The sequence below is a fragment of the Hippocampus guttulatus genome, chromosome 7 (genome assembly GCF_054856545.1).
Source record: "Hippocampus guttulatus isolate MCC_2025c chromosome 7, RoL_Hgut_1.0, whole genome shotgun sequence".
Taxonomy (NCBI): Eukaryota; Metazoa; Chordata; class Actinopteri; order Syngnathiformes; family Syngnathidae; genus Hippocampus; species Hippocampus guttulatus.
Genome location: NC_141267.1, coordinates 8,286,623 through 8,299,195, shown reverse-complemented (window position 1 = coordinate 8,299,195; position 12,573 = coordinate 8,286,623). Strand labels below are relative to the sequence as shown.

General features: G+C 41.5%; 1 protein-coding gene across 3 annotated transcripts in view; it reads right to left on the bottom strand.

Moving 5' to 3' along the window:
• Window positions 1-12,573, bottom strand: part of arid3a (AT-rich interactive domain 3A) — a 51,805-nt gene that overhangs the window by 18,856 nt on the left and 20,376 nt on the right. For all 3 annotated transcript variants that reach the window (XM_086115872.1, XM_086115871.1, XM_086115873.1), the window contains one exon: window positions 12,268-12,547. In XM_086115872.1, the coding sequence (XP_085971998.1) occupies window positions 12,268-12,547 (280 nt within the window). The remainder of the gene's footprint in view (window positions 1-12,267; window positions 12,548-12,573) is intronic.

The following is a 12,573-nucleotide window of genomic DNA, read 5'->3' as shown; positions in this document are numbered from 1 at the left end:
GTGGCTTTGTATATTTTAAATACACCAAAGAACCATCTTTGCCCTTAATTATTTGGGAGTGTCTACTATCCATTGATTCATTCCTTTTCTCCAGCAAATCTTGTCATCAGGGTCACGGGTGAGCTGGAGTCGATCTCTGAGCTGATTTTGGGAGATGCTGGGTAACTCCTGGACTGATTTCTCTATCATGTACACTGCTTCAGAAACCCTTTATTTGTGTGGAGGAAATCAAGACCTGGCTGGCACCAAATTTGTAGAATTTCAATGAAAAGAAGACAGAAGTGATGGTGTTTGGTCCCAGTGGCCCTTGTACATCCCATCCTGTAGATTTGGGTCCACTGGCTCCTTATCTTAAGCCAACAGTCTCAAACTTGGGTCTTAAACTGCACATTGATTTTAAATTGGACCGGCAAATTGGTGCCATTGTTAAACCTAGCCGCTTTCATCTTAGGCAGTTGGCTCAAGTAACACCTCTACTTTCTTCAAAACATTAATTTGTGCCTTCGTCACATCCCGGCTGGATTACTGTAATGCACTTTTCTTTTGGACCTATGCTGAACTCTTTCACGCACATTTTCGCAAACCTCTGTTCTTCATACAGTATTTACACATAAAGAGTAACCGTGTCATTAAAAACTTCCACATTGAGACCATTTGCAAGTGTTTGCGTTATCATGCTCCAAATGCCCAAAACTACATACATTTTCACAATTTTTTGTTAAAAAAAAATTAATTATAGCCCCTTTATGTGCTCACATGAGAATATCAGTGGATGAAGTCAGGGCTGAATGAGCATGTATTCGCTGCTCGCGTTCCGCCAAACGACCATCACATAGCATGTCTTGTAGATTTGGATAAGAATCAGAAATAAATGGAGACCAGCCTTCCCAGGCCCGCAACGGCCAGACGCTGTGTATTTGTGGGCAATCCCTTCTAACCACACTGTTGAAGACGAGCATCGTAATCATAGGGGCCAAAACTCAGGCAAGGCCAAGCTGAATGGAGTGGCGGTTAGGAAGGTCAAAGAAGCCCAGAAGTCAACCCTTCGGTGTCATTTTTTGTCAATTATCCATGGGGAGCATTCTTCAAGTCAACGCCTGAATGTGTATGTAATATATAATCATTAAATTAGACTTCTTTGATAAAGTTATTTATTCATAGCCAGCGCAAAAGAAGCAAAGCAGATGGCGGAAGATAGGAATGTCTGTCCAAGGACACTGATGCAAGCAAGAAGACATACATGGAGATATTTAATCTAAACCAGGAGGGCTGAAAAACCTGAGGTTTTGGTTACACCGTCACTCAGAGTGATAGACGAGCAGTGCGTTGAGTTTAATGGTTGACAGCCCAGGCCTTTAAACCATATCTGGCCCACCCAGCCCGAATGCAGGCCTGATATCTCTGCAGCTCATCAAAGATGAAAATGTTGTGGCTACCTCGCCTAGCCCACCACGAATCAATAGGTGGGGGCTCTGCAATTTGACCAAAAGCAACTCCTCAATTTGTCCTACACATACTTGCGCAAAATCAAAACAAAACCAAATAGACAAGATTACGTCGGTGTGTCCACGTACACACAAGACTTGCACTTCTAACATCCACACTAATGATTTATCATTCTTTACCATTCTCGCGAAAGACAAGTGCAGAATTTCACAAACAACATACAGTGCCATAAAAATATTTACTCGCCTCTAATTTTATGCGGGTGGGGGGGGGGTGTAGTTTGCCCACTTTAAAGTTTAGGATCAGCAAACACAGACACACACACACACACATATATATATATATATATATATATCAGACAAAGATGTAAACATGAAATGCACTTTTTTTTAATGGTAAATATGTATTTAGGGGGAATTTTTCATTCAAAGCAACCTGGCCCTGTGTGAAGAAATACTTGCTTCCTTACATTGGTAACTGCTTTGGACCACTGTCAGCAGCAACAACTAAAATCAAGCATTTCTATACCTCGCAAATGTGTCTTTCACATATCTTCCTTAGAGAATTGATTAAATTCAGCACCTATGGAGAGACATTTAGAGTGTTCAATGAACTGAACATGCATGCCCTTTCAGGGTTACTATCCCACAGCATTTCAATCAGATTCAAGTCCAGACTTTAACTAGGTCACTCCAAAATCTTATTATCATTAGTTGTTTCAAGCCAATCTGATGTTGACTTGTTTGTGTGTTTTGGATTGTTGTCCTGCTGGAAAAGCGAAATATACTTCAGCGTGAGATCACAAACTGAAGACCAGACAATCTCCTTCAGAATTTTCAGGTAAAGAAAGCAGATATCATGATTCCTTCAATCACAGCAAGCCCTCCAGGTCCTGAGGTACCATTGCAGCCCCATACCACTAGATGATCATCACCTTGTTTTACTGTTGGTATTATATTTTTTTTCTGAAATGATGTGTCACATTTACGCCAGAGGTAAGGAGACGCACATTGTCCAAAACTTTTGTTCAGTCAGTTCATAGATTGTTCTTCTCAAAGGCTTGGGAATTATTCAGATATTTTGGAACTCTGCAATGGATGTCATTTTGGCACCGTCTCTTCCTGATTGCTGAGTAATGAACAATGACCCTAACTGAGATGAGGGAGGCCTGCAGTTCTTTAGGTTTTGCCCTGCGTTCCTTTGGCATATACATACACAAACAACCATTCACACTTACAGTAGATTCACGCCTGTGGACATCCATTTAAAGTCTTCAGTGAACCTAACACACCTGTTTTTGAATATGGGAGGAAGTTGGAGTACCTGCAGAAAACCCACGCAAGCACGGGGAGAATATACAAACTCCATGCAGGAAGGCTGCAACCAGTCTATCTAAGAACATCAGAGCTGTGAGGCCGATATGCTTAAAATGTGTATCTCATGCTGCTAGTATCAAGTCGTACATTGGAAAAGAATAATCCATATTTGTATTTGATACACAATATATACAGGAAAAGAAGGTGCATTTTCAATGAGGTCAGTGTGCTATGAAAGAAAAGACTATGTGTGTGCATGTGTTTGCGAGTGTGAGTAATGCGAACACCTTGCCTTGGTAATTATGGATCCAACACCTAATGGGTTCCTGAGTGACAATGACAAGTTCGCTGTGCTTTTCATCCTGTTGGGGCTTTTCATTGTGCAGCCTTATTGAAAATCCGATGTCTATTTTCTGCTCCCAAGTCCAGTGACATTTCGCACAAAGAGCCTTTCCAACCTTGAAAATGCTTGGCCAAGAATTTCAACGTCTGACCCAGCACTTAATTGATTCTTTCAAGACTTAACGCTACCTTTTCAGGGACATCTGAAGGCAACATCGGAATTTCAACACTTTAGTTCAAATGAATGCCTTTAGGTGGGTCATTGTATGAGAACATGCAACATTTGTTTGTGTGTCGGCTCTGTGCATACGGCGAACATCTACTTCCAGGCTTGTATTATGACACAAGGCCACAAGGCGAGAAGGCAAGCAACACCCTTGTTGTTTGGAGAGAAAATACATGTCTCATACTATATGGTGGGAAAGACAATGGAGGACGTGGAGCATATGTGAGACTTGCTGTTGCTCAAGAAATGGTCATTTCCTCATTTCCTATGTGAGCATCTGAGGGTTACAGCCAGGGGCGGCAATCACAGGGAATTTGTCAAAGTCTAATGTTAAAAAAATACAGTCACTAAAGAAAGAAGGCGCTGGACTCGAACTTGTTTCAATTTCTGTTTACGTTTCCAACTTCAATCTCCCTTTCCCTCTCCTTTTTGAGTGGTTGCCAGTTTCCAGTGTTAGTTGGCTGCACAATTCTTTACATCAGCATCACAACACATTTAAGGCGCTGGACGTGGCTCAAATACCGCTCAGTGCTCCTGTTAAAACGACCTTGTATTAAACACTCTACATGGCTCAGCTTCAAAGCTCAACGTCAACTGGCTGTTGTTTTGCGGCTCCGAATCTAGCCTCTTTTTTTTTCTTCTGCTGCCCCACCCTCCTCCCGCCCCACCAACACACACACACACACACACACACACTGAACAGGAAGAGTGTAACAGGTCCTAATGCAGCCGCTGCCTTTGTTCTGCAGCCTTTTGTTTTCACAACACAAACAATACCCATTAAACCTTGTTTTCCTTTTGTTAAATCCATACCACTGCACGGGGATGCGTAAGGGCAATTACATGACAACCAGCCAAAACCTTGGAATTCATTCATGGAAATTTTATATTCAAGTATTAATAACCTAGAATTAAAGCAAATGATGAACCAGAGTTAAATCATTCATTACTCGGGTGAACTATTTTAAAAATAAACGTTGAGTTTGATTTTTATGCTAATTGCAACTAAAACTGGTATGCTGATTTCAAAATTGGATTTGATTTTTTTGTAGCACATCAATTTTTGTTCTCCCCAGTTTACCAGCTTGGTTCACAAGCAATATTCCAATGATTAGCTGGAGTAAGACTTGCCAGCTAATTCCAATTCGACTCATCTGCAAGCTATGTGGCAACTTGTTTCTGCTGTCACAATGGAGCCAATTGTGTGCAGCTCCCAGTAGGTCAATACTATCAATACCTGCAAACGGAAAGCTAGCATAGTAGGAATTGAAGAGGATTAGTGCTGGCTTTTCTCTTAACCTTGTAACCATGGGCATGCCGGTTTAAGTTCTATTTCATTTAATGCTGTTTTGAAGTTTTCAAAGCAGGTAAATAACTATTATGTCTTAGTTTTTATTTCCAGACATGCACATTTATTTCATATAGAAAAAAAACGTGGACTTTATAGCTCAAAAACCTCACGATTAGTTCAAAACAGACCCAACTCAACAAAAAATTGTGTTCCCCGTGTTATCTAATAGCTTCACTTCTCCAATGTGCTAAAAAGAGTAACCCAGAAACCCATGTGGTCAACCATACTAGCAGTCAGTTTCGCCTTTTCTTTGCGAACGCCGGTACGCTAATCAAAGTGAATATTTCGATTACGCAAGTTCACGTTTTTTGTGGACTTTAACAGTCTGTAGTGATGGTGAGGTACGTAGAGACTTTGGACAGGCAGGCGAGTGCGCGGTACGCTGACAAATTGCGGTCGATGGGCAATTTGGATCTGTACAAACTTCAACATGGAGACTGGATTGCTGACCCAAAAGTACTGCCCAGCGTGGCTTATATCAATCTTTTCAATGGCCTTATTTTCCACCCAAATCTATTTTGTGAACTAAAGGACTTTCAAATGATCAAAGTATGGTGGCTTGCATATCAGAATCAGAATCAGAATCATCTTTATTGGCCAAGTATGTAGAACACACAAGGAATTTGTCTCCGGTATAACACGCTGCATTAGTATCATCGTAAACAACAAATCATTGAACCATTTTAGAGTAACCAGTAGCAGTATTTGTAGTACAAGAAGAGTGACTACGTCAGTGACTGTTTAAGGAGTTAATGGCTAGAGGGAAGAAGCTGTTTAAGTGTCTACTGGATTTGGTGCGCATGGATATGAGGTTTGTGTCCGACTGGGTTCACTTTGTGTGTGTTTAACGTTTTCAAGACACAGCACTACCGAAGAAATAAGATGCATGCTCAACAGGAAATCACTCTTCTGGTTTCATAATTTTGAAATAGGCCTACCCTGCTAAAAAACAGCATAGATCAGCATGGTTTTGTTTTCATGCTGTTCTCACCAGCTACTAGCAGGACAACTAGCATGACCGACACAACAAAACCACGCCGGTCTATGTTTTTCTTTTTTTGTTTTCTAATTAACGAGATGAAAATATTACCATCAAAGAATAGAACAAAGACCGATCATATTTGAGGGGGGGAAATAGTTTATCTGTCACAAAGTGCTCAGAGCAAATTTGGAAACAGTTGGGTTTTGGTCAATTTGATGTGTAGGCAGCCAAAATTGTCTTCGTCACTCGCTTTTCTTCTCGGTGTCAAATTTCTTGTTTGTAATTATTTTCAAGAGTTTACCGGTTAGTTATCCCCCCCACACCCATGACTATTACAGCCAACAATGACACACATAGAAGGCATGGCAAAGTTCCTTTGTGCTTCACCGAACAATAACAAATGACACTTTGTAGCGGAGTTTGACTTCCAAAATGGACTCCAGCAGTGCACTCTATTGTTACATGGGTTCAGGACTAATTCAATTACAGGGACAATATCTATGTATGGCTAAAATACATCAACAGCCTGGTGAAATGAATTACTACAAGGCGATCTAAAGGATTCCAAACAAATTTGGGTGGAATACAAAGCCAACAAGCACTTATTGGACAGCTGTATCAGCAAAAAACCAACAGGCAATCCTAATAAGTGTCGCTCCCACTTGGCTCTCATTCAAGCTATACTTCCTGCAGACCCAGTCAACCCCATCCCCCCTCACAGAGTCTTGTGTATGTTGTGTATTTTGTGTGTGTGTGTGTGTGTGTGTGTGTGTGTGTGTGTGAGCAATTTAATGTTTAATGCCAAATGCCCTCCACTCGCCCTGATCATGGTGAGTGCCATGAATTTTTAAAGACATCCCTTCTTTACTGTCCATCTGGGCTCCATCTGCCTTCGCTGCTGGTGTTTAAGGCCCACACAGACTAAACTTCAAAAGATGCCGGCTGGCCTCTGAACCTTTTGGACCTGATGAGGATACTGCTTATGAACATGAACCATTTTTTGAAGGGTTGAAGCTACGACAAAATCATTCAAAAGTGAACCCAAAAGGAAAGGGGAAAAGTCAACATCAAACTCATTAAAGAAAGCCTTAACAGAAAGGAAACATAAGGACAAACCTGAACAATAAATGTGGATGAGCCAACATATATAACATACACGTATTTCATACTAAAATAAAATACTGGCATGTGACAACTATGTGTTGATCCAGATTCTATGGTCTGTTAATCTATAGTTCAGAGCTGCACACAGGTTGCACACAATTATTTACCATTATAGATCTGTTCGTTCTCAACCCAATGACACACAATGGGTCAAGGACTCACATTTTGTAGGTCACCAAGGCTGGGTGAAATAGCTTAAATAAACCTCAAACCAATGACAAAAATCTCAGTTGCAATTTCAATCGACCCCCCCCCCCCACCCCTCTGTTCAAGACAACCCAAATGACCACGAAAAAAATTTGTGGCATGTTTTTCCCTTATGGAATTTGCTTTAGAGCAGCCAACTTCACCTACATAACATCTAGTTTGCATTTCCATATTTTTTAAGAACATTACCGTGTGATGGTTATTGCAGCGTACAGTGGTAGGATAAAAAAAATAATGCATATTGTTCAAATGCACGACACAATCATTACTCTAGAATGAGGACTGTTAATAAATGATGGCTTCTGTATTTGTTGTTGTAACATATTCATTGCAACAAGCTTGTAATTGTGCATGCAGTTGCAGCTGAATCAATGTAGGTGAGATTTCAGTGTGTCTGTATCTATAAATGAATTACCCTTTTACCGATTCGGTCTGTTTTCAACAGTAGTAACCAAAGCAAGTCTATTAAATCACATTAACCAGATCTCAAAAGTCCAAATTAAGATATCCTGTATTTTGCAAATAAACAAATAACATTGTTGATAGATTGGATTAGATCAGGGGTGTCAAACTCATCTTTGTCGTGGGCCACTTACATCTTCCCTCGGAGCTCTGTTATGACAGTGAAACCACAAAAATCGCATTATTATAAATATCAGAATCAAGCAATCAGAATTACGGCCCTAACGAGGTAGAATTCAGATATTTCCATAACAAAATGCGGACAATCCGTATCATTTGGCAGATCTGTTGCTTTAACACGGCAGGCCCTCCATCCCTCTCATATTTTTTTTTCTGCTGTAGTGTTGTATTGTACAAGTGAGGCAAGACGACTTCAGCAAAATGCTTTGTATTTGTGCCTTAGAAGGATATAGCTCAGGTCAAAAGTTTCCATCATGTCAATAAGTTGCTGCTTTTGCAACAGATAAAGTATGTCTTTGGCAACGATTAGCATGAGTCACTCCGATTGCCTTCCACCAGGATTTCCTTTCCTTTGATTGCAAAAAAGGGTGAAGAAAATGATTCCACGCATCCGTCTGTTTCTCAGTGGCAATTTAAAATCACAAGTCATCTTTTTTTCTAAACAGATGCTTGAGAGGTAGGAGAAGAGTTTAAATATAGAGGGAAACATATCTAATTTGGCTTTTTGAGCATTATTCTGTTTGCAGCCATGTTGGGAAAGTCAGTGGGAATGCACATTGAAAGACGGAAGCTATTGGAAAGAAATAAAGTTTTAAAAATCGTCCTGATAAAAAAATGCATATTTACCCAGCATCAAATTTCCTGAATTAAAAGGAATGACTGAAGATACACCACGTTATTACAAAGGATCAGACTAACACCTTCACAGTCTGACCTTGCACACACACATTTTTGGCTCAGGCAGCACTGAGGGTGACCTCTGCAAATAACACACCCTCAATCACATGTATGCTGGCAAACAAAAATAGTCCTCGGACCGACAAGTCATTACCCTTCAAAGAAAATAGAATTAAAAAAAACAAAAACACACACAACAAAAAAACTTGATTGGGAAAATCTTGGCTTTATGACATTAGAGACGGAAGTTTTTACCTTTTCAATGAGAAGTCTCTGGTACTTGGCACGACTACTGCTGCTAGCCCTCATGGGCATAAACACATGAACAGCCATGACGTTCATATCACAGCAGTCCAATATACTAAAAATGTCCAACTATAATACTTGCCCTGCATTTTATTTTATGGTATTTTTCAATTGTATCTGTCTTATTGGTGGATGTACTGTAATCCTTTTATTAGGGTTCCATCCAACCCTATTGCTGTCAACATACAGTAAACAGTACGTTGACCCTTCTAGCACCGCTTGCTCGCTTCTTTTCTTTTCCCTCTTAAACTGTCAATCTTCATAATGTGCGACATTTGGCACTTTACAATAATGTGCTTTAAAGGAAAGACAGGGAAATGTTCGGTTTGGAAGGACTCCTAACTACCATCGACTGATAGACAAACATAAGGTTTCTGCTGAGGATTTGAGGTTCCAATGGCCACATTATCACCCTGCCTCAGGCACATTCCAGCAGCCTCCACCCACCTGCCCAAAAATAAACTAAACAGCTTTAACTCTTTCCTCTCCACCCACTGCCCCCAAAGTGCTCGACCCAAACATTAAATCATGTACTGTAAGCAATAAGTAGTATATTTAGGTTAAGCGCTGCTTGAGAGTTGAGCAGCAAAGTGCTTTCAGATCGCCCATATCACAATTATAAGAGCAAAGAGCCTGACCAAATGTTTTTATACAGGCTTCCATTGTGTCATTGCACATGTATGCACGATGAAGAAACTGTGCAGGACACATGTGGGTCACGAGGTAGAACACATATTTATTTGGCTCTGACCAAATCTTCACCTGCTGAAAAATATTCTAGGCAACCGGAGGTACGAAAGGCAATGAATCGAGTTCTATTTCTGTTGACATTGTAGTGGAAAACTTCTTTTCAGAGTTTTTGTTTTCGTCCCATATGTTAGCTCAACCCTTTGACAAAGAACTTGCGATGACTACAAACTCCAACCAAATGCATGGATGGAAAATGCATTCCACAAACATTTTCCAGTAGATTTAACTACAGACTTCATGTGATTAGAAGAAACCACAAAACATAGGTTACCTAAATCGCAGCCCAAACTACAGAGTATGAGGTTAGAAATTGTCAAGGGAAAAACTGCCTCCACCGTCACAGGTACAGTAGGTCGTTTGAAATTTACTCACACAGACATGGCACATTCACACTGCAGTATTATCACTGGTCACATCTGCAGTGAGCACATAATCACAGGGCTGACCCACTCCTGCGTTGAATGTAACAGCAATACTTTAGTCCCACTATAGCAAAAGTGTTTGTTAGGCTCTTAAGCTTTTGAAAAGGAGAGTATGCACCATGTTATAAAATATACTCATGCCATTCATTCTCTGTTTGTCCGGCCAGAGCAATGTTGACGTTGTGCGGGTCGCATCAACACTATCTTGTCAGCCAAGGTGCTGGCTGTCTTGATACACAACTGCTCGCAAGTTGAACTGCTGACTGACGTGGTATGATAAAAACATAGAACCTGATGTAAAGAAAACCGCCAACTGCTGGCTGAGTGTATTAATTCACCGCATTCACACTAGTTGCAGGGTGTGGCGAGCTATTCAGAAAGCAAAGCATGGGTCTTCTGGGGGTTAGACTGCGAACACTATAATCACTAGACATACGGTACATCTGAACATGTACATTGGGTTTGAGATTGTCAATTGCAGACGACACTCAGTCCACATGTAGGCAAAATATAGCCCACTGGTATAAAAGAGCTGTCAGAGACACGTTACATTCTGTCAAACCACTCCATTCATCCATTTTCCGAACTGCTTTATCCTCACCAGGGTCGCGGGCGTGCTGGAGCCTATCCCAGCTGTCTTCGGGCAGGAGCATGTTTTCTGTTTTTGCTCAGCAAACATGTATGTGAAGAAAGTGTTAGTTTAGTTGACATATAACTAAGAGTTTCGGTTCAATATGGAAGTGGGTTAAATCCGTTTCATAAAAGACATGGAAAATACAGGTCAAAGATTACAGCATTTTGCAAATTAATGAATAACCCCACCAGTCAATCAATACAAACACCTATCTCTGTGTTTATGTCAATTTGTAACGGAAAATCCAATATGGACAAATAATTTGTGAAATGAAGTGAAGTTTGAGGAGGTAGGAAAGATGCATGCACAAGTGCAAACATATCCTGTAGAAATATAAAAATAATTGTTGTGAGCGGACTTGAAAGCTGTTCTCGGTCAGGTTTTCAACAGAGAGCAGCCCCGGTCAGCTGATGACAGCTCTAATTCTCTTCTTGTAAACACGTACCACCAGGGAACTCCCTACTAATATTCACCCCACTTGTATATTTACAGTAAGCACTTGCCTGGTAAAACCTGACAGCATCGTAAAGATGTTGTATACATCACCACCCTCCCATTTCTTTTGACTGTGCTTTACTTCATTTGCATTTGTGGTACTGGTTTTGTGACATATTTGGATCAAACAAAGTTTGAATAGCTGATTTCGTCAAATGCTTCATCTTACATATTTCATCATACTGTCATGTGTCGAAAGCAAACCCCACCCCCCAAAACAATCACAGATTAAGTGAATCAGCACCTGCCCAGGAGTGGGTGAGACTCTCCCACCCTGTGAAGCTATGAGAGTGACTTGATGTGATGGCAGCCGTGCAAAGGTCTGATGTAGCTCTGATAGGCAACAGTTGGGAACTTGACAATATTTTAAAACATCTCTAGTCAGTAGGTTGTAGTGGTAAACTCGCCGGACTTGTGTGCGGGCAACGTGGGAATGGTTCTCACTCAGTGACGGTGTGGATGTGGGTGTGAATAGTCGTTTGTCTCTACTTGTGCCTTGCAACTGACTGGCGGCTTCAGCAACTCCCCGTGACCCTGTTCAGGATAAGCGCGGTTGAAAATGGATGGATCGTCAGTAGGTGGTGGCACGGTGGTTGACTATGTGTGACTATATCTATCTGCTGATAGGTCCGAAATCCTCTCTGCTACAGCATTCCTCGTCAGGCTAATACCTGTATTGGCAAAAGCTTGTCGCTTCTCGGGACATACAGTACAAGTTCAGGCGCCTTCATCATGCATCATTGAACAAAGTCACCGTCAGAATATGGCTTTGATTCTAATGCTATTTTGCTCGCAATTAGGTAGCTGGCTTTTACTGCTGTTGTCTTCTTCTCTGATCAAAACAATATTGTCTTCTACACTGATCAAAACTGTGCCCCTAGCGGATAATCCATAAATTGCATTTTATTAAAAATATTCATTCCGTGTCTTTTATGCATTTTTTTTCAATTTTAAATTATCCTGCAGGCCTGTTAGAACCTCCTTGGGGGCCGGTTGCGGCCCGCGGGCCGTATGTTTGACACTTCGCTCTAAATTGTCCTTGGGTGTAATTGTGAGCATGAATGGTTGTTGGTCAGTGTGTGCCCCGCGATTGGCTGCTATTTCAGGGTGTACACGGCCTACTGTCCGAAGACAGCTGGGATGGGCTTCAACAAGCACGTGACCTTTGTGAGGATAAGCGGATTAGAAAGTGGATGGATGGTTAGAATGTCTGTAGCTTCATGCACAATGGCAAAATGGGTAGCAATGATCTCCTGCCATGAATCAACAAACTAATTAAGACAGAGAGACTGAAAAGCAATCCTACTTGTCTGAACTGCTCCTCGTAGGTCCATTCTCCGTGGTCTTGGCCCAGATGGCTGTGCGTGGCGTGGGGAGGCAAGTTGGCTATGCGGGGCTCTTGGTCAACACTGGGCCGAGCCTTCAGCAGCTGCGAGTGAGGGTGGAGCTGGCGGTGGGGCAGCAGGAGGATGCCTTTCCCAGGCACCAGTGCATTGTGGCCTGTGGGCAGACCTTCCTCCGCGAGGTCATCATCAAAGTCTTCTTCCATCTCGCCTTCAAAGTCCTCCTCATCCCACTTTTGTTTGCTGTGATGATGTTGGAAATAAAGGAT